We start from the raw sequence: 21,534 nt of genomic DNA, 5'->3' as shown, positions 1-21,534 counted from the left end.
CACAATTGAGCTCAACATTTCTGTTGCTAATTTTGTTAAGTGAGTTTTATCCCATTTTACAACCTTCTTCTTCCCATAGTTGTTAAGTGAATCAATGGTGTCGATAAGCTAGTAACACGGTTGTTAAGTGAATCTGGCTGCCCAGTTTTGCTGATCATCTCACTTGTTACTCACATCGTGGCTTGTTAGAGTGACGGGATGTCACATAGAAGGAAAGAAAGGCAGATGTGAAGTAGCCACGTTCTCCACGCCACTCGTTCTTCTTTTGCAACATCGGATTTGTCATCGCCTTCCCAACTCTGTTTCAATGAGTACAATTTGTACTCGCCACTCTTAAGAAAGATGTGGTTAGGGGCAGGAAGTCCTAGGTAGACCAGACAGGAAATACAACCGGATGAGCTGATGATTTTATGCTTATTTTATTTTATTCATTTGCATCCTGCGTTTACTCTTCTTACAAATACCTCAAGGTGGTGAATTTCTCCAATGCACCATCCTCCCACAGCAACAACCATCCTGTGAGGTGGGTTGGGCTAAGAGAGAAAGACTGGCCCTAAGTCACCCAGCCAGCTTTCATGCCTAAGGTGGGACTAGAACTCACCATCACCTGGCGATTGGCCCAAAGTCATCCAGCCAGCTTTCATGCCTAAGGTGGGACTAGAACTCACCATCACCTGGCGATTGGCCCAAAGTCACCCAGCCAGCTTTCATGCCTAAGGTGGGACTAGAACTCACCATCACCTGGCGATTGGCCCAAAGTCACCCAGCCAGCTTTCATGCCTAAGGTGGGACTAGAACTCACCATCACCTGGCGATTGGCCCAAAGTCACCCAGCCAGCTTTCATGCCTAAGGTGGGACTAGAACTCACCATCACCTGGTGATTGGCCCAAAGTCACCCAGCCAGCTTTTATGCCTAAGGTGGGACTAGAACTCACCATCACCTGGCGATTGGTCCAAAGTCACCCAGCCAGCTTTCATGGCTAAGGTGGGACTAGAACTCAGCATCACCTGGCGATTGGCCCAAAGTCACCCAGCCAGCTTTCATTCCTAAGGTGGGACTAGAACTCACCATCACCTGGTGATTGGCCCAAAGTCAACCAAACAGCTTTCATGCCTAAGGTGGGACTAGAACTCACCACCTCCTGGTGATTGGCCCAAAGTCACCCAGCCAGCTTTCATTCCTAAGGTGGGACTAGAACTCACCATCACCTGGCGATTGGCCCAAAGTCACCCAGCCAGCTTTCATGCCTAAGGTGGGACTAGAACTCACCATCACCTGGTGATTGGCCCAAAGTCATCCAGCCAGCTTTCATGCCTAAGGTGGGACTAGAACTCACCATCACCTGGCGATTGGCCCTAAGTCACCCAGCCAGCTTTCATGCCTAAGGTGGGACTAGAACTCACCATCACCTGGCGATTGGCCCAAAGTCACCCAGCCAGCTTTCATGCCTAAGGTGGGACTAGAACTCACCATCACCTGGCGATTGGCCCAAAGTCACCCAGCCAGCTTTCATGCCTAAGGTGGGACTAGAACTCACCATCACCTGGTGATTGGCCCAAAGTCACCCAGCCAGCTTTTATGCCTAAGGTGGGACTAGAACTCACCATCACCTGGTGATTGGTCCAAAGTCACCCAGCCAGCTTTCATGGCTAAGGTGGGACTAGAACTCAGCATCACCTGGTGATTGGCCCAAAGTCACCCAGCCAGCTTTCATTCCTAAGGTGGGACTAGAACTCACCATCACCTGGTGATTGGCCCAAAGTCAACCAAACAGCTTTCATGCCTAAGGTGGGACTAGAACTCACCACCTCCTGGCGATTGACCCAAAGTCACCCAGCCAGCTTTCATGCCTAAGGTGGGACTAGAACTCACCACCTCCTGGCGATTGACCCAAAGTCACCCAGCCAGCTTTCATGCCTAAGGTGGGACTAGAACTCACCATCACCTGGTGATTGGCCCAAAGTCACCCAGCCAGCTTTCATTCCTAAGGTGGGACTAGAACTCACCATCACCTGGTGATTGGCCCAAAGTCACCCAGCCAGCTTTCATGCCTAAGGTGGGACTAGAACTCACCATCACCTTGTGATTGGCCCAAAGTCAACCAAACAGCTTTCATGCCTAAGGTGGGACTAGAACTCACTGTCTCCTGCTTTCTAGCCTAGTGCCTTAACTCCAAGATCCAACTGGCTCTTAGAAAATATATCATACTGAAGAGGAAAATATGTAAATACAACATGGGTAGGAGGGAAGGGAGAGAGGAGGAGAGAAGAAAGGAGAGGGAAAGAAGAAAGGGAAAAGGAGAGGAAGAAAGGGAGGGGTAGTAAGAGTAGGAGAGAGGGCAGGAAAGGGGACGAAGAGGGGAGAAGTGGAGGAGAGGAAGGGGAAGAAGAAAAGAGAAAGGAGAGGAGGAAAGAAGGAGAGAAGAAGGGAAGGTAGGAGAAAAGGAGAGAGAAGTAAAAGTTGGGTTATTGTAAGACAAGATGGATGTACGGGATGGCAGGAGAGCAATCTCGATTATACTATTAAATTTTTAGGGGAAGAATTGAATTGTTAAAATTGTTAAAAGATAACACATAATATTAACAATATCTACGGGAATGTATATTTGTGAATGTATGCATGAGAACAAAAATTTAAAACTTACAAAAAAAAGAAATCCCACTGGAATCCCATGCAGATTTTACTCCGTTAATCGGTGCTGACTCTAGGGGGCGGTATTTATCATCTGTGTTTCAAGGCTATTGAGCCAGTGCTGTCCAAAGATATTCCTGCGATCCTAATGGCCAGGGTGAAGTCACAGAACGCTGTTCCTTCCCAGTGAAGTGCTACTTATTTATCTACTCACATTTGCATGCTTTCACACTGCTAGGTTAACAATTGAAATTAAAATAATTTAAAAATCAAAATTACAAGGAAATTGGTACAGTTTTCCTGACTGTATGGATCAGTGTTTCCCAAACTTGGCAACTTTAAGACTTGTGGACTTCAACTCCCAGAATTCTCCAGCTAGCTCTTCTGGCTGAAGAACTCTGGGAGTTGAAGTCCACAAGTCTTAAAGTTGCCAAGTTTGGGAAACACTGGTATGGATGATCAGCCCGTGGAACAGACTGCCTCATGAAGTGTGCCAGGTTCTCTTGTACTGCAAAAGAGATGAAAGCTCCCTTGTAGCACTGATGCTATTACCTAGTTGGGTAATGAAACGTCTGCAAGGAAAACCACCAAGCTCAGAGACCACCAGGGACCCCGCAAACTAAAATAAAATTCCTTCATATTATTATCTAGGCTGAAGACATCTGATCTTGCATGACTGGGCAAGAGAAGGATCTGGAGAAATTTCAGGCTTCAAATTCTTAGAAAGGGAAACCAAAAATGCTGCTTTTTTAAATAAATATCACCACATCACCATGGAAATTTATAAAAGGATATTGCCCAAGGGGAAAAGCTGAATAACGGGACAACTAAACTTATCAACTAAACCCATAAATGGGAAGGCTGCTTTTACCCTCTTTGTGCACTAGGTGAAGTCATGATTTAATTATAGCTTAGAGAGAATAGAGCAGAATTGGTGGGATTTGTGTATCACGCAAGGTCATATTATCAGTACACAGATTCGCCCATGCTAACCCATGGCTTATTAAGTATGGCTTACTGAACAAACCACAGTTTATTGGCTGAGTGCCGAGAGATTGTTAATAGATATCCAAACAAAACTCCTTGGTGTGGGGGGGGGGGATGGTGATTTGTCAATGCAGCCAGTGTCTGGAGGGGGAGGGGGAGGAAACAAGAAAGGAAGGAAGGAAAGAAAGGAGAAAAAGAAAGAAAGAAAGAAAGAAAGAAAGAAAGAAAGAAAGAAAGAAAGAAAAGGAAGGGAGGGAGGATGGGAGAAAAAAGAAAGAGAAACAAAGAAAGAAATTGATGAAAGAAATGTCCTTCTGGGTTCGGCTCCAAGTGGGGAAAAAGACACTGTAGACATGGAGGCTGCTTGGAAAGATGGTTTTAATGGTGGACAGGACCACATGGCTTGAGTCCTGAACAGAAAAGGTGATCACATGCTTCAATGTTGGTGGAGAAGAAGAGAAGGGCCGAGGGAGGGGCTTGCTAGGCTTTTTATAACCTGTTTAGTCCCACCTCTCTGTTTCCTGTTCCTGTGTAAGAAATGTATTCTGATTGGTTGTCAGACTCCCATGGGGCCATGCAGGGGCAACTCTCTGGGCTGTGTTTTGAATCCAGGTTTGGTTGAGTTCTCAGATGCCATGTGGTCAGTTGGGGCCAATATTATCATGCTTTCCTGTAGCTGAAGTGGAGAAGTCTTTATTATGTAAAGTGGACTAGCTTGGCCTTCTTAATGGCCCATTAACAAAGTGGGGACGGGCAGGAAGCTACAGGCAGCTATTCTGTCTTTTAAAACATGTTTTTCTTTTCACATCCAGAGAAATTTTCTGTCTTTTCAATATTTCCTAGGATATTTCATTTTTCTGGGAGAGGGCTGGGTGATAACTTCCTACAAAAGAAAAAGAAAGAAAGAAAGAAAGAAAGAAAGAAAGAAAGAAAGAAAGAAAAGAAAGAAAGAAAGAAAGAAAGAAAGAAAGAAAGAAAGAAAGAAAGAAAGAAAGAAAGAAAGAAAGAAAGAAAGAAAAGGAAGAAAAGGAAGTGGAATAGTAATAAGGATACAAACTTGTTGGTTTTAGTAGAACATATAGTATCTCACCTTTGATCTGTGCCCTTCACAACAGGAGGCCAAAGGGCCAATCCTGGGAACAGAGGAAAGAGATAATGCTGATAAGGCTAGTGAGGAGTATTGTAAAGCCAGGATGTTATTCTATGATGTCTCTAACTGTATAAAAAGGAGCTACACCTTCTCTGAAGGGGAGCTCTTCCCTGTCTTTAAACTTTGATCAAAGATTAAATGCTGATTGTTATTCAAGCCTCTGTTTAAGTCTCATGCTTGGCTCGTTGTGACTTGGATGTGTTCTCAAACTTCCATGGGTCTGAACGTATTCTCAAACCTTACAGAAGAAAAGGAAGGAAGGAAGGAAGGAAGAAAAAAGAGAAAAAGAGAGAAAGGAAAAAGAAAGGGAGGGAGGGAGAAAAAAGAAATAGAAAGAAATGGAAAGAGAGAAGGAAGGAAAGAAAGAAAGGAAAGGAAAGGAAGGAAGCAGTGGTGGGTTTCAAATTTTTTTAGAACCTTTTCTGTAGGTGTGGCCTGCTTTGTGGGAGTGGCTTGCCGGCCATGTGACTGGGTGGGAGTGGCTTGCCGGCCATGTGACCGGATGGGAGTGACTTGGCAGTCATGTGACTTGGTGGGCATGGCCAACTTGTAAAATATGGTGAAACTCACTTAACAACGCTCTTGCTTAGCAACCAAAATGTTCCCTCAGAAACTCTGGCATTTGAAGCACGCAAGTCTTGAAGCTGTCAAGTTACAAGACCCTTGCACCCCTAACCCTTTAGAAAAAAACCCCTAGGGGTGTTCAAACTTGAGAGCTTTAAGACTTGTGGACTTCAACTCCCAGAATTCCTCCTCTTGCTCCTCATCTTGATGATGTGCGGAGAGGCGGGGGGGGAGGGAGCTGGAACCGGTTCTAAACGGCACCGTAGATTTGTGGAACCTCTTCTATAGAAGAGTTTAGAACTGGCAGGAACCCACCCCTGGAAGGAAGGAAGGAAGGAAGGAAGGAAGGAAGGAAGGAAGGAAGGAAGGAAGGAAGGAAGGAAGGAAGGAAGGAAGGAAGGAAGGAAGGAAGTTCATCAGGCTGGTCTTAGCACAATGAACTCTGACCTCGTCTTTTTGCTCTCCTGACTTTCTGGGGTCAACAGAGGAATGTTAAAGAGGAATAAAGAATTTCTACCAACCACATTCCAGAGTAGAGGGCGTTTTATTGCCAAACCTGTGTAATGCCACAGGCAGTCCTCAACTTACAACCATTCATTTAGCGAGTATTCAAAGTTTCAAGAGCACTGAAAAAACTGACTGGCATTTATGACGGCTGCGGCATCCTCACAATCACGTGATCAAAATTCAGGGGCTGCGCCACCAGCATGTTCTGTATTAATGATGGTTGCAACATCCCTTGGGGTCATATCATTTGAACCGTCACTAAATGAATGTCTGTAAGTCAAGGACTACCTGGAATAGACCAGAAACAAAGTGAGAAAATACTATTTGCATATCCCCCGGTGGGATCCTTTTTTTACCAATTTATTCAGGATGGAGTGTCCTTAAACATTGCAAGCTCCTAATCCTGGAACGACTCTGTGAGTCTGTGAGTGTGTGTGTGTGTGTGTGTGATTGTGTTTGTGTGTGCTGGATCCAAGTCCCTGCCAATCTTGAATGTTGATTCACAACTTAGGAGAGTTTCTCAACCTTCCCGAGGTGGATCTGGCCCCCTGAAATATGAAACCTGAACTTTGCTTGCTGGAAAATCAATAATTACCTCCGTGGCTTTCTGCCTTTTCATCAGACCAGGTTCTTCCGGTTTTCCCTCGGCAGTCAGGTTCCGCTCGAGCAGAGGTACGAGACCTTGTTTTGACTGTGTGGGACCGAAGCCCAGGTTGCGTTGGGAATCGGGCCCTGATCACAGCGTGGTTTCGTGGATGAGCTGCCGCCAAATTCAACTGCAATTTCTCTCCATGGAAATTGAGGCCAAGGCAGAAGGATGCTCTCATCGCAGGCTTTTGATTGGCTAGTGAGAATTTTAGGTTTCTGCTGTCGGTCGCTAAAAACGGAAAAGTTGCTGCTCCAAACAATGAAAGTGGGAACATCCGTCACTTGGTATAGGACGGTGATGGCAAACCTTTTTCTCATTGGAGAGCCGAGGTGGCGCAGTGGTTAAATGCAGCACTGCAGGCTACTTCAGCTGACTGCAGTTCTGCAGTTCAAATCTCACCAGGCTCAAGGTTGACTCAGCCTTCCATCCTTCCGAGGTGGGTAAAATGAGGACCCGGATTGTTGTTGGGGGCAATATGCTGACTCTGTAAACCGCTTAGTCCGTGATCTTCTTTTGTGACCTTCCGACAAGCAAAGTCAACAGGGGAGTCAGATTCCCTGAACAAACGGGCTACTAGCTTAACAACCGCAGTGATTCACTTAACAACTGCAGCAAGAAAGGTCGCAAAATGGGCCAAAACCAGAGGTGATATTCAGCCGGTTTGGATATGTTTGGTCACACCAGTAGTGGAAATCATGGGTGAGCCCACCTGCCTTGGCTCTCTGCTGTCCTATTTAGGCATGTTTCTGAGGCCGGGCGCATTTGCGGAAGGCACGCACGAGAGCAAAGTGCATGTCAACTTATAATAGCCAAGTTGGCATGAAAAAGGGAGGGAGGATTTCATGCATACCTTCAACCAGAGTCGGATCTCAGATTTCTACAGCCGGCATGTGAGGCGCAAAGTTCACAGCTTGCTGCAGCACCTCGTTGGTGGATATGATTTATGACACAGACTGAGGGGAGGGAAGACGCAGGGGTAAAGTGCAGAGACCATTAACTGGAAATCAGTTTCGGCTCCGCAGAAGAACATGCCAAAATGTTGCTCCTAATAAATGAATAGATTTCTTTTGAACTTTGTCTCGAGGTTCATAAATTAATTAGGGCATCCTTTGGAAACTTCACAGCGCATGCACGCAAAGCCGGGTGCATGCGTGGAAGGCGCATGTGTTCCTCCTTCCGGTGACAACGAGATGTGCAACCCACCACTGGGCAAAACTCAATTTACACATGTTTCACTTTACAATATAAATTTTGGGCTCAATTGTGGTCGTAACTCGAGGACTACCTGTAAACCTTTTTTTTTTTGCAAGGTTCACCTTTAAGATGCAGATTTCCCCTTTGCAAAATATGCCCATTTTTACATGCAAATGTGCAGGGCTTGAACAAGAGATGAATTAACCTTTGCCCTAAAATACTTTTGCTTTGACGTTCATCTTTCGTAGAGTTGTTGCAATTATTATATCTACCAGCACTATAAGGCCTGATGCCCTCCAATGATGTTTCCCAGCCCTCAGCCAGTAGGGATGCTGGAAATCTAAGTCCCAGTTTCATGAACCGTGTTGTGTGAAAACATTCAGATCTGGTTCACACCTTGCACTCTCTTGTGTAAGCTTGGCTGTAGCCTCCCTTGTCTCGCCCAACATACTTTGCACCGCACACACAGCACAGACCCTGCCATCTTTCCTGTTTCTCCATTACTCACCTGCAAAACATTTCACCTGGATTCCTTTCCAGGCATATATTGACAGGTTGAAAAGGGTTTCGATTGCAATTTCCTTCTCGGGCAGGAGATTGAAAACCTGTAAGCAAACAAGCAAACAAACCAACCAGATTATCTTCAAACACACACATATAAGGCTAAAAGAAGGGAATGTAACAGGTAGAGGAAGCCCTTGCCATATCTGGATATAAAATATATATCAAACAACCCTCTAGAAGTATAAAAATCATTTTAAAAATTGCTAACCAATTCGAAATCCTTTTTGGTACAGGTACTGGTCTACAAACCAGCAGGCAGTGAGTTCTAGTCTCACCTAGTTGAAAGTCGCCTAGGTGAAAGTTGGCATTAGGCATGAAAGCCAGTTGGGTGACTTTTGGCCAATCACCAGGAGATGGTGAGTTCTAGTTCTGGCTTACGTATGAAAGCCAGCTGGGTGACTTTGAGTCAGTCACCAGGGGACGGTATATAAGTCTAACTGCTATTGCTGTTGCTATTGCTATTGCTATGCTATGCTATGCTATTTTACTCTACTCTACTCTACTCTACTCTACTCTACTCTACTCTACTCTACTCTACTCTACTCTACTCTACTCTACTCTACTCTACTCTACTCTACTCTAAATTGCCTCCTTGTATAATCTTGTCATTTGGTCCTATCGCAGCCACTGAAGAGTAGTGCTTCTGATCGCATAAGGAGTTTTACTCCATCCAGGTAACTTCCGTTAGCAGCCCGATAAGGATCATATGATAGTGTTTCCTAGAAATAAACCCTTCAGTTTGGGGGTTGGTTATTTCAAGTGTACAAAACTGTTTGTGAATGATACCTCGGGCTTTGCACTTTTCTAGTTATTCTGCCAATGCTTTGCACTTTTGCACTTGGAACCAACCGTATTTTTGTATTCTGGAATGACTCATTTGATTAATGGTTTCTGGGAAGGGTTTTTTTTCTTTCTTTCTGTTCATATAATACTCCGTATAAACAACCAACCTTTGCCCTCTTCCTTCTTCGTTTCACCACTGCCTGCAACAACATCACGACACACAAACAGTTCTCGACTGGCGATCATTATTGGGACCAGAATTTGTGCTGCTAACCAAAGCAGTTGTTAAATGAGACGGCTCACTTTCATGACCATTTTTGCCACCTTCTTGAAGCAAATCACTGCAGTTGGTGTGAATCCAGCTTCCCCTGTTGGCTTGATGGAAGCCAGTTGCAAAGCTCACAAATGTGCAATCCCACCAATCCGGGATGCTGCAACTGTTGTAAACAGAGGCAGTCCTCTACTTATGACAATTGAACAAAAAATTTATGTTGCTAAGTGAGACATTTGCTAAAGGAGGTTTTCCCCATTTTACGACCTTTCTTGCCACTGTTGTTAAGTGAATCCCTGCAGTTGTGAAGTTAGTCACACGGTTGTTAAGTGAAATTGGCTGCCCCGTTGACTTGGCTTGCCGGAAGGTCTCAAAAGAGAATCGTTGGGACACTGCAACCGTCATAAATATGAGTCAGTTCCCGAGCAGCCGGATTTTGATCACATGACCATGGGGATGCGACAACGGTCACAAGTAGGAAAAATTGTCACTTTTTACAGTGTTTTTGTAACTTGAAAGGTCACTACTCTGTTTCCCTGAAAATAAGACCTCCCTGGATAATAAGGCCAATCGGGCTCTTGAGTGCATGCGCTAAATGCCGGGGCATAGCGTCTGCAACCCACCACTGCTTCAGGTGCTTTGGAAAATAGGCCGACCCCCTCTTCTTTGTGGCAGCCTTTCAAATATTCAAACACTAAATTCATCTGTAGCCTTTTCTCAGGTCTCCAAACACCACACACATTCCTGCTGTAACTGAGTCCGTTTACTTTGCAAAATAGTCCTTAATCCTGTAAATAATTATAGTCCCACCTGCCAGCACCACACCTCTTATTAGGTAAGCAACTGGCAGTTTGAGCAGCGGGTTTTATGCTGGTAATGTTTCTCTTTTATGCTTATAGCAATAGGCGGCCAGATTGTTGTTTTTTTTCTTGGTCACGAGGAAGACGGCCACGTTGCTCTGCTCCTCCTTCCTCTCCAGTGTGCTACGAAATGAAAATGGGATTTTCCCAGGGCAGAGAACTCTGAAGTGTCCAGAAAGGACAGTTTCTCTAAATCCAAAGGAAAGAAGAAATCAGCCATGGAACAGAAAGAAAATGTTCCTTTTTAAGGGGAAGCAATTGTTCACGGGATGGCACCTTTTTCTGGTTCGTTACAGAAACGAACGCTTGGCGTTTTTGTGCAGCCTTTCCTAAAGTGACATGATCCAGATATGTTCGCATTATTCCACATCCCAGAAAACAGGGTTTCGCCCAAATGTCTCAACAAATTTAAGGCGTGTTGACTTTAACGCCCAGAATTTGCAACAAATCTCAATGCATTTAAGATGTGTAGACGTTAACTCAAAGAATTGTCAACAAATCTCAACAAATTTAAGGTGTGTAGACTTTAACTCCCAGAATTTGCAACCAATCTCAATGCACTTAAGACTTTAACTCAAAGAATTGTCAACAAATCTCAACAAATTTAAGGTGTGTAGACTTTAACACCCAGAATTCTCAGCAAATCTCAACAAATTTAAGATGTTTTCATCCCCTGATTAATTGTTCTCAGGAAATGTCTCCTTAGTTCTAGGTTGCTTCTCTCCACCATTAGTTTCCATCCCTTGCTTCTTGTCCTGACTGTTCCCCCTGTCAGAAAACTCCTCATTTCTACTATCAACCAACGGTGCTGCAGTTGCCTTCAGCAATTGTGGGAGCTCCATGATCCCTGGAGGCTTTCAAGAAGCGACAGGATTGCCATCTGCCAGAAATGGTGTAGGGTCTCAAGTTTGGGCGGGGAGGGAGGGTTGATTGGATGACCTACAAGGTCCCTTTTGACTCCGTTATTCTGTAATTCTTAGTGTCAGGAAATTCTTCCTTATTTCTAGGTTGAATTTCTCCTTGATCAGTCTGTCAGAAATGATATGTGTATGGGAGGTCTCCTGCTTGGGCAAGGGGTTGGACTAGATGACCTCCAAGGCAGGGGTCTCCATCCATGGCCACTTTAAGAGCTGTGGACTTCAACTCCCAGAATTCCTCAGCTAGCTTGCTGTCTGAGGAATTCTGGGAGTTGAAGTCCACAGCTCTTAAAGTGGCCAAGGTTGGAGACCCCTGCTCCGAGGTCCCTTCCGACTGTTATTGGTCGGAAATGGGAGCGAGAGGTTCCCGCCCATTTTCCCTTCGAAGGCCTCGAGAGCCCGCTTCCTTTGCTCCTCGCCCTTCTGCGCCTGCGTGTGTCGCTCCTCCTCCGGGAGTCCATGGCCACGCCCCTCACCTCTCGGCCACGCCCCTTTTTCCTGACGGGGAGGCCGGCGCAGCGCTGTCTCCTCAGCAGTCCGGCTTGAGCCGGCGGGGCGGAGAGTGGTCCCTTTTTTTCGGCTCCCGGGCAGGCTCGGGGGGCGGTGGGGCCGGGCTGGGGCGATGGAGGAGTTGTTGTTGCCCACGGCCGTGCTGGAAGTCTGCGTCTTGGTCGGAGTCTCGCGGGAGAAAGCCAGAGAAGCGCGTCAGGTATAAACACGCGTGTCGGGGAAACGTCGGAATGCGTTTGGAGGCAGTTTGGCCCGCGGGGTGGGTGAGGGGGTAAAGGTTCGCCCGTGCCTTCGCTTCCTCCTCGGCCGCCTCGTTGCCTGGAAATCCGGCAGTCCCAAAGGTGGGAGCCTTTCGCAAGGAGGAGGAAGCTTTTCCCGGATCTACCTGCGGGTCGCCTCCTCCTCCTGCAAGACCTGGCGGCGATTTGCAGGCTCACCTGCCTGACCCGGAATCCAGGCTTCTGCTTTATTGATTTCTTGTATTTTTACAACCTTGGTATGAAGGTTGCCAGGTCTTGGCACGGATTAGGGGAGCATGTTAAAACCTTCCTTCCTTCCTCAGTCACTCCCTCCCCTTCTCTCTCTCTTTTCCTCCAATTCTTTTCCTTTCTTCATTCCTTCCCACCTCCCTCCCTCCCCTTCTTTTTCTCCCTCCCTCCTCTCCCTTCCTTCTTTGCTCACACACTCCCTTCCCTTCTCTCCTTTCCTCTCTCTCTCTTTCCTCCCATTCCTTTCCTTTCTTCATTCCTTCCCACCTCCCTCTGTCCCCTTCTTTTTATCCCTCCCTCCCTCCCTCCTCTTCCTTCCTTCCTTGCTCACACACTCCCTTCCCTTCTCTCCTTTCCTCTCTCTCTCTTTCCTCCTATTCCTTTCCTTTCTTCATTCCTTCCCACCTCCCTCTCTCCCTCCCCTACTTTTTCTCCCTCCCTCCCTCCCTCCTCTTTTCCTTTCTTCATTCCTTTTTTCTTCCCACCCTCTTTTGTTCCTTCTTTCTTTCTTTCCTTCCTCCTTCCCTTCCTTTCATCCCTCCCTTCCTTCTTTCCTTACTAGCACTAGCACTTAGACTTATATGCCGCTTCACAGTGCTTTACCACACTTTCTAAGTGGTTTATAGAGTAAGCCTATTGCGCCCCCCCCCCAAATCTGGGTCCTCATTTTACTCTCCTGGGAAGGGTGAGTTAATAGCACTAGACTTATATATCGCTTCCCAGTGCTTTACAGCCCTCTCTGAGTGGTTTATAGAGTCAGCCTATTGACCCCCAACATTCTGGGTCCTCTTTTTACTGACCTCGGGGGGACGGAAGGCTGAGTCAACCTTGAGCCAGTCAGGACCGAACTCTTGGCAGGAGTAGCCTGCAGAACTTCATTCTAATAACTGGGAGGGAGGTGAGAGACTGAAGGAAGGAAAGAAGGAAATGAAAGAAGGAAGGAGACGGAAGGAAGGAAATGAAAAGGAAGGAGAGAGATGGATGGAAGGAAAGAAGGAAATGAAAATGAAGGAGAGAGAAGGAAGGAAAGAAGGAAATGAAAGAAGGAAGGAGACGGAAGGAAGGAAATGAAAAGGAAGGAGAGAGATGGATGGAAGAAAAGAAGGAAATGAAAAGGAAGGAGTGTGGTTGTAAGTGTGAAAAACGATCCTAAGTCACTTATTTTTCAGTGCCGTTGTAACTCTGAACCGTCACTAAACGAACTGTTGTATGACGAGGAGTGCCTGTATTTCTTTTTGTCACCTTTGTATGAATCCACCAGATCTTGGCAGAAATTTGAAAAAAATGGCAAATAAACCCAACCCATGGACTACAGCAAGTCCTTGAGTTTTGACCACGACTCCGTTGGTGAGACAGTTGTTGTGTGAGTTTTGCCCCCTTTTACGACCCTTTCTCGCCATGGTTGTTAAGTGAATCACTGCAGCTAAGTTAGTAACGTGGTCGTTAAGTGAATCTAGCTTCCCCATAGACTTTGCTTGTCAGTAGGTCGCAAAAGCGGATCACGTGACCCCGGGACACCGCAACCGTCATAAATATGAGTCAGTTGCCAAGCGTTTGAATTTTGATCGTGTGCCCATGGGGCTGCAACAGTGGTCGTTAAGTGTGAAAAACAGTCATCGCTCGCTTTTTCCAGTGCCGTTGTAACTTCGCAAAGGTCACTGAATAAGCTCTTTTAAGTTGAGATTCCTATCTGTAATTATTGTGCGACCTTAAAGAGAGCTGATCGTGTTGTTGTTCAGCACTGTTAATTTCCCAGTGGAAAGGCTTGATTCTTAGGCTGAGGTTTGAATTTATTCGTTACTAGTGCTGATTGCACGGGTATTTTATTTATAGGGGGAAAATATCTGGACCAAACATAATTTCTAATGTTGGATTTTTCCCCTTACCAGAGGAAGCCCCCTTTAGGAGTACTGTGAAGCCGTTACCATGGCAACTCCACTGTGCTGTACAGTAGAATTCATTTTATGGTAGTACAGTAGAAGCCATTTTAAGGCACAACAGGCTGCATCTTAATAGAACACACCTACTCCGGAGGGGTGTTAGGAATGTCTTACCCCCACAATATTTGTTTCCAGAGAGTAAGTCATCTGTGTACCAGGTTTGGTTGAAATTGCTCGAGGCGTTCCACAGTTATGCTGGAACACACACACACACACACACAAACAAACACAAACACAAACACACTGCCATTTTTATATAGATAGAAGATTTTGAATCCATTAAATGTATTTTTCTGCTCACTTCATTATTAACCCATTATTTATTTATTAAGCTTATTTGGTACCCATCTCACTACAGGTAGTCCTAGACTTACGGCAGTTCATTTAGTGAACATTCAAAGTTACAACGGCACTGAAAAAAGTGACTTACGACTCTTTTTCACACTTGTTGCAGGATTTCCATGGTCACATGATCAAAATTCAGATGTTTGGCAATGGGGATACCAGATTTGCTTAACAACTGGGTACTACCTTATCAGCTGCAGTGATTCACTTAATGACTGTGGCACAAAAGGTCGTAAAATGGGGGCAAAACAAATGTCTCAACAACAAAAATTTTGGGCTCAATTATGGACGTAGGTCGAGGACTACCTGTGTTGGAGTGACTCTGGGCAGCTTTTAATACAGCAAAAACAAGACTATACAGGTAGTCATTGATTTGGTGACCAAAGTTACAACAGGGCACTGAAAAAAATTGATTCACATTTATGACTGTTGCAGATTTCCTGTGGTCCCATGGTCAGAATTCAGATGCTTGGCCACTGACTCACATTTATGACGGTTGCAGTGTCCTGGAACAAGGGATAGCCTTTCCCAACCTTCTGGCAGGCAAAGACAATGGGGGAAGCCAGATTCACTTAACAACCGGGTGTTACTCCCTTATCAACTGCAGTGATTCACTTAACAACTTTGGCAGTCAAGGTTGTAAAATGGAGCAAAAGTCACTTCACAACAGTCTTTGCTTAGCAAGAGAAATTTTGGGGCTCAATTGTGTTTGTAAGTGGAGATCTACCTGAAAAATGTTAAAAATGTTAACAAGGTTAAAATTAACAGGAATTCAATAAAATTAGCAATCAAGTAGACATAGGCATTGGTGGGGCCAACTTTCTTGGTCCACCTCTGAAAGCCACCATCTTTTTTAAAAATGTTTTTTATTAGGTAAACATTTAAAACATTGGACATAGTGCGACATTTCTGGCATAGTCATTTCCATGGAGTTTTTTTGATCTTACAGCAATAACAGTTTATATCCGTTACATAGGCGTGTATAGTCAGTCAAATTACCTACTCATTAATCCCTTTCATTATATAGTTACTATCATTACATATACATATCCAATTCCTACCTAGCGTACAATATTAATACCATATTTTCCAGTTCTTAGCTTATCTGTGTTTTTCTGTCCCAACCTTTTCTCTTCGTTTCTAACCATCGGTACCATTTGTCCCAGATTTCATGGTATTCCATCTCACCCTCGTCTTTGAGCTCTGGAGTCAGCCTGTCCATTTCTGCGCACATCAATATCTTCTTTATTATTTCTTGTTCCCGGGGAATCTCTTTTGCTTTCCCAATTTTGTGCGAAGTCCACTCTTTATTTATATATACATTATCTATCTATCTATCTATCTATCTATCTATCTATCTATCTATCTATCTATCTATCTATCTATCTATCTATCATCTGTATCTATCTATCTATCTATCTATCTATCTATCTATCTATCTATCTATCTATCTATCTATCTATTCTTTTTAAACAAAACAACACATACAAAACAAAGCAAGAGAAGAGAAAAAAAACCAGCGTTCTTCTATTTCATCAAGCATGTCGTTCGGTTACAGATTTTTGTGCATCAATTCTTAAGATTAAGATTAACATCAGTGGTTTTGCATTAAACATAACTAGATATTTCACTGAGGGTTGAGGATTATGTATTCAAATTACCATTAATATTCTTTCATTTGTAACAATCCTTATTTCCTTGAATTCATAATTATCTATCAAATAAGAATGAGTCTTTAAAGTATTATAATATCACCTGTCTCCAAGGAGAAAAAGCGGAAATTAGAACAAAGAATTCCCATTAATTTATAATATACATTCATATTTTTCAATTGACCATAATGTCACCACGAAGACCACTCTTGCTGCCATTAAAATATGCAATGTTAAATATAATTCACCTTTGCTATATTTTTCTTTTGCGATCCCTTAATAGAAATATTTCTGGCCTCAACTCTTCGATTTAACATCTCTTCCAACCACTTTCTTATCTGGTGCCAAAAGGCCCAGCTTTCGAGCACTCCCACCACATATGGTAGAAGGTCCCTAGCGTAACATTGCATTTCCAACATTGCCATTATCTTCTTGTTGTTGGGTTTTTAAAACCACTGTTATCTGACACTGGTTGCCCCAAAGGTGCTTTCTCAAGAGGCAACTGGACTTTCTGGTTCCAGCTGTCCAATTGCCTCTTGAAAAAGCACCTTTAAGCACAACGATGACAACTGGAGAACCTCCATAGACATTCAGACTCTGGTTGGCTATTTTTTTCCACCTCCCAATGACCATTTGCAGCTTCTGCCTCTTGCCAGTTTTTGTGTGCCAACATGTTGGATTCCTTGAGAGCATTTCTATTATCTGAAGTTGGGGAAGAGGTTGATTTGAGGCTCTCAACCCATTTCACATTTTTCTCAGTGATTGCAGACTTCAAATCCTTTGTGTACTAAGTTTGTTGACGGTACTTTGCTAATTTTAGGTCAGTCCGATCTGAAGGCAGAGGTGGGATTCGGCAGGTTCTGACCAGTTCTGGAGAACCGGTAGCGGAAATTTTGAGTAGTTCGGAGAACCGGTAAATACCACCTCTGGCTGGCCCCGCCCCCCATCTATTCTCTGCCTCCCGAGTCCCAGCTGATTGGAAGAGAATGGAGATTTTACAGTATCCTTCCCCTGCCATGCCCACCAAGCCACACCCACCAAGCCATGCCACGCCCACCAAGCCACGGCCACAGAACTAGTGGTAAAAAAAATTGAATCCCACCATTGACACCAACCCTTTCTTGCTTTTACTCAATTGTACCAGAGGTAGTATTCTACCGGATCGGATTGGTTTGACCGAACCGGTAGCGGAAATTTTAATAGTGCGGAGAACCGGTAAATACCACCTCTGACTGAGCCAGCCCGCATCTATTCTCTGCCTCCTGAGTTGCAGCTGATCGGGAGGAAATGGGAATTTTGCAGTAACCTTCCCCTGGAGTGTGGAGGGAATAGGGAATTCACAATATCCTTCCCCTGCCATGGCCACCAAGGCAGAGGTGGGATTCAGCAGGTTCTGACCAGTTCTGGAGAACCGGTAGCAGAAATTTTGAGTAGTTCGGAGAACCGGTAAATGCCACCTCTGGCTGGCCCCACCCCCATCTATTCTCTGTCTCCCGCGTCCCAGCTGCTTGGAAGAGAATGGAAATTTTACAGTGTTCTTCCCCTGCCACGCCCACCAAGCCACACCCACCAAGCCACGCCACGCCCATCAAGTCACGCCTACGTAACCGTTAGTTAAAAATGTTGAATCCCCCCCACTGCCTCAGGTGGCATCAGAAACCTTTGAATGCAATTTTAGAGGTTCCCAAAACGAACTGAAAAAAGACTATTTTACATCCATGACTGGGAAGGAATCCCATGATCATTGTCACATTTAAGAATAAAAAAAAAATTGCATTTAACATTTATTCTGGCCCCATTTTAAATTGCCCCGTAAGACTCTGGCCAAAAGTATCTTACTTTAGTTTAGAAAATATTAAGTATCTCTCGTACTTAGAAGGCCTGCCTGCGATTGTCATATTTATGTGCAACTCTTAGTTTGCACAAATGTTCCTAATGCAGAATAGCAGGGGGTTTTTTTGGTCTGTTTTGCATGATACATACATGTCGTAATAAGGGTGGGACGAAACGTATCTTCCCATTTGCAAAAGAAACAGGATGTAACTGAGCCGGTTTTATTTTTCTTTAATTGGCTGCAGTTTATATATCAATAGCATTGCTCATTTCCCTTCTTTATAACGTTTGTTTTTCTAGTTTAAGAAAATGCAGAATGATGAAGCTACTTGTTTAATTCTCATTCTTATTCGGTTAATTGCTACCGCGTTTGATGATAAGCAGATCCAGAATTAACCAAAGCTGTACTTTTGAAGTGGGTGATTAAATATGATTTTGTCTAATGCCTACGTTGTCATAACGGAGATGTTGCCTTATTTTTTTGGCCTCACACAAGTGGTTAATATTCCTTTGAGTTTGGGGGACTTGAGTGAGCCAGGAAAAATATTTTGAACTTGGTTGCTCATCTTATTTTATTTCTTATTTAGCTGTGTACCCCGAAGATAAGACCGGGTCTTATTTTCTTTTGACACCTGAAATAAGCGCTTGATATTTTCGGGGAGATCTTATTATTTTTAAAACGAGGGAGGCGGTGAGCATGGTCACCTCATGGCTGCTGCTGTGTTGCAATATTTTCAGGGTGGGCTTATTTTAGCACATGCGCTCAAAAGCCCAACCGGCCTTATTATCCTGGGAGGTCTTATTTTCAGGGAAACAGGGTAGGTTCAAGGACAAGCAGCAGATTACAGCACTGTGATTAGCATTAGAAGCATTAAAAGATACTAATAAATAGAAGGAAGTTCTATCTAGATTTGTGTTAGTCCTCTGCTTACAACCATTATTTAGTGACTGATGTTACAACAGCACTGAAAGAAGTGATTTGACCATTTTCCACATGGCCTTTGTGGCATTCCCCAGGATCGCGTGATCAAAATTCAGATGCTTGACAACTGATTCGTATTTATGACGGCTGCAGTGTCCGTCCCCCCGGGGGGGGGCATGTGATTTACCCTTTGCAATCCTTCCAACAAGCAAAATCAGTGAGGAAGCCGGATTTAGTTAATAGCCATGTTGCTAACTTTAATAACTGCAGCAATTCATTTAAAAACATTGTAAGAAAGGCCATAAAAAGAGGCGAAACTCACTTAACAACTGTCTCACTTAGCAACAGCACTTAGACTTATATACGACTTCATAGTGCTTTTACAGCCCTCGCTAAGCGGTTTACAGAGTCAGCCTCTTGCTCCCAACAACCTGGGTCCTCATTTTACCCACCTCGGAAGGACGGAAGGCCAAGTCAACCTTGAGCTGGTCAGGATTAAACTGCTGGCAGTGGGCAGAGTTAGCCTGCAATACTGCATTCTAGCCACTGGGAGGGAGGGAGGGAAGGAAGGAAGGAAGGAAGGAAGGAAGGAAGGAAGGAAGGAAGGAAGGAAGGAAGGACTTAGATTTATATACCGCTTCACAGGGATTTCCACCCCTCTCTAAGCGGTTTACAGAATCAGCTTGTTGCCCCCAACAATGTGGGTCCTCGTTTTACCGACCGCAGAAGGACGGAAAGCTGAGTCAACCTTGAGCCTAGTGAGATTTGAACTGCCAATTGCGGGCAGCCCGCGGTCAGCAGAAGTAGCCTGCTGTCCTGCACTCTAACCCCTGCGCCTCATACAACAGAAATGTTGGTCACAATTGTGGTCGTAAGTTAAGGACTTCCGAGAAAGTGAAAACAGCTGCCCAGGTTTCTCACACCCACTGTAATTTTGTAATATATGAGGTAGGACAAGAATGGCCCTACCTACCAAGGCTGAGACAGTGCCATGCCTAGCATGGTATAAAGTTTGCTTTTTTTTGCTCAGAATTAGATGATTTATTTCCTTCTGGTTCTGTGGACACTGCAACATATGTTGTAATGCGATGGCACAATCTCTCTCTCTCTCTCCAGGCTGAGTCATAGGGCTATTTCCAATCAGCTAATGAGGAAAAACAGCAGAGAAAATTTCCAAGGGTACTTATTGTTCCCCCTGCCTTTAAAAAAACAAAAGCAAAAAAAAATCCTTCATTTTTCTCTTGTCTGCGAGCGTGTTACTTTTTTCCAGCTAGTTTGTAAGTTACACAATACAATACAATACAATACAATACAATACAATACAATACAATACAATACAATACAATACAATACAATACAATAGCAGAGTTGGAAGGGACCTTGGAGGTCTTCTAGTCCAACCCCCTGCCTTGGTAGGAAACCCTATACCGTTTCAGACAAATGGCTATCCAACATCTTCTTAAAGACTTGCAGTGTTGGGGCATTCACAACTTCTGGAGGCAATTTGTTCTACTGATTAATTGTTCTAACTGTCAACACCTCTCCATTAATTAATTAGGAAAGAAAGACCACAAGACTCCATGTGTGGAAATCAAGTGTACTTTTACTAATTAAGAATGATTAAAGGCATAGCGAAGCAAAGTCTGATTATTTAGGCGCGAAAGCAATTGATATATAGAACAGCCCATTCCCCACCCCTTGGCATCACAGTAACAGTCCAATCATAATTCTTCCAAGTGTCAGGTGTGAGATAACTTCAAAAGGCATCACAAAGATGGAATGTCGGTGCCGTTAGTCCTGGCGGGAAACACCCATGCATGCGTAGTCCGATTAGCCGGTGAACTCCAGAACCTTCCTCCAGCACAATGAGTAACCCCTCCCAAAGACCATGCCCTCCCTCCCCGTTTCATGGCAGCCGAAGCGATAGCAAAGCAGAGGCTGACACTAACTGTCAGGACATTTCTCCTCAGTTCTAAGTTGCTTCTCTTCTTGATTAGTTTCCACCCATTGCTTCTTGTTCTGCCCTCAGGTGCCTTGGAGAATAGTTTGACTCCCTCTTCTTTGTGGCAACCCCTGAGATATTGGAACTCTGCTATCACGTCTCCTCTAGTCCTTCTTTTCATTAAACTAGACAAAGCCCAGTTCCTGCAACCATTTTACATACAGTTGCAAGAAAAAGTATGTGAACCCCTTGGGATTACATGGAGTTTTGCATGAATTGGTCATGAAATGTGCTCTGAACTTCATCTAAGTCACAACAATAGACAAACACAGTCTGCTGAAAATAATTCTACACAAACATTAGATGTTGCCATGGTTTAATTGCACATAACATGTAAACATTCACAGTGCAGGGAGGAAAAAGTATGTGAGCCCCTAGCCTAATGACGTCTCCAAGAGCTAATTGGAGCCAGGAGTGAGCCAACCTTGACTCCAATCAGTGTGATGATATTGGATGTGTTGCTGACAGCTGTTCTGCCCTTTAAAAACACAGACCTGTTGTGGGTTTACTGGTTTCAAGAAGCACGGTCTGATGTGAACCATGCCTCGCAGAAAAGAGCTCTCAGAAGACCTACGATCAAGAATTGTTGACTTGCATGAAGCTGGAAAGGGTTACAAAAGTATCTCCAAAAGCCTTGATGTTCATGTGTCCATGGTAAGACAGACTGTCTACAAATGGAGAAAGTTTAGCACTCTTGCTACTCTCCCTAGATGTGGTCGTCCTGTAAAAATGACTGCAAGAGCACAGTGCAGAATGCTTCATG

General features: G+C 44.3%; 1 protein-coding gene across 2 annotated transcripts in view; it reads left to right on the top strand.

Moving 5' to 3' along the window:
* The first annotated feature begins 11,629 nt into the window (after positions 1-11,629).
* DENND3 (DENN domain containing 3) overlaps positions 11,630-21,534 on the top strand; it is a 51,266-nt gene continuing 41,361 nt past the window's right edge. Inside the window, exon 1 of one of the 2 annotated variants that reach the window (XM_087706640.1) lies at positions 11,630-11,788. In XM_087706640.1, the coding sequence (XP_087562766.1) occupies positions 11,702-11,788 (87 nt within the window). In that variant the 5' untranslated portion in view covers positions 11,630-11,701. The remainder of the gene's footprint in view (positions 11,789-21,534) is intronic. The other variant, XM_087706639.1, reaches the window with a different exon arrangement.

Source organism: Thamnophis sirtalis, unplaced genomic scaffold (assembly GCF_051295495.1).
Source record: "Thamnophis sirtalis isolate CommonGarterSnake01/CBP01778 unplaced genomic scaffold, rThaSir2_p1.2 scaffold_2, whole genome shotgun sequence".
In the NCBI taxonomy this organism is placed as follows: domain Eukaryota; kingdom Metazoa; phylum Chordata; class Lepidosauria; order Squamata; family Natricidae; genus Thamnophis; species Thamnophis sirtalis.
Note: the sequence above shows the minus strand (reverse complement) of the source record. Positions and strands in the feature narration are given on the sequence as shown.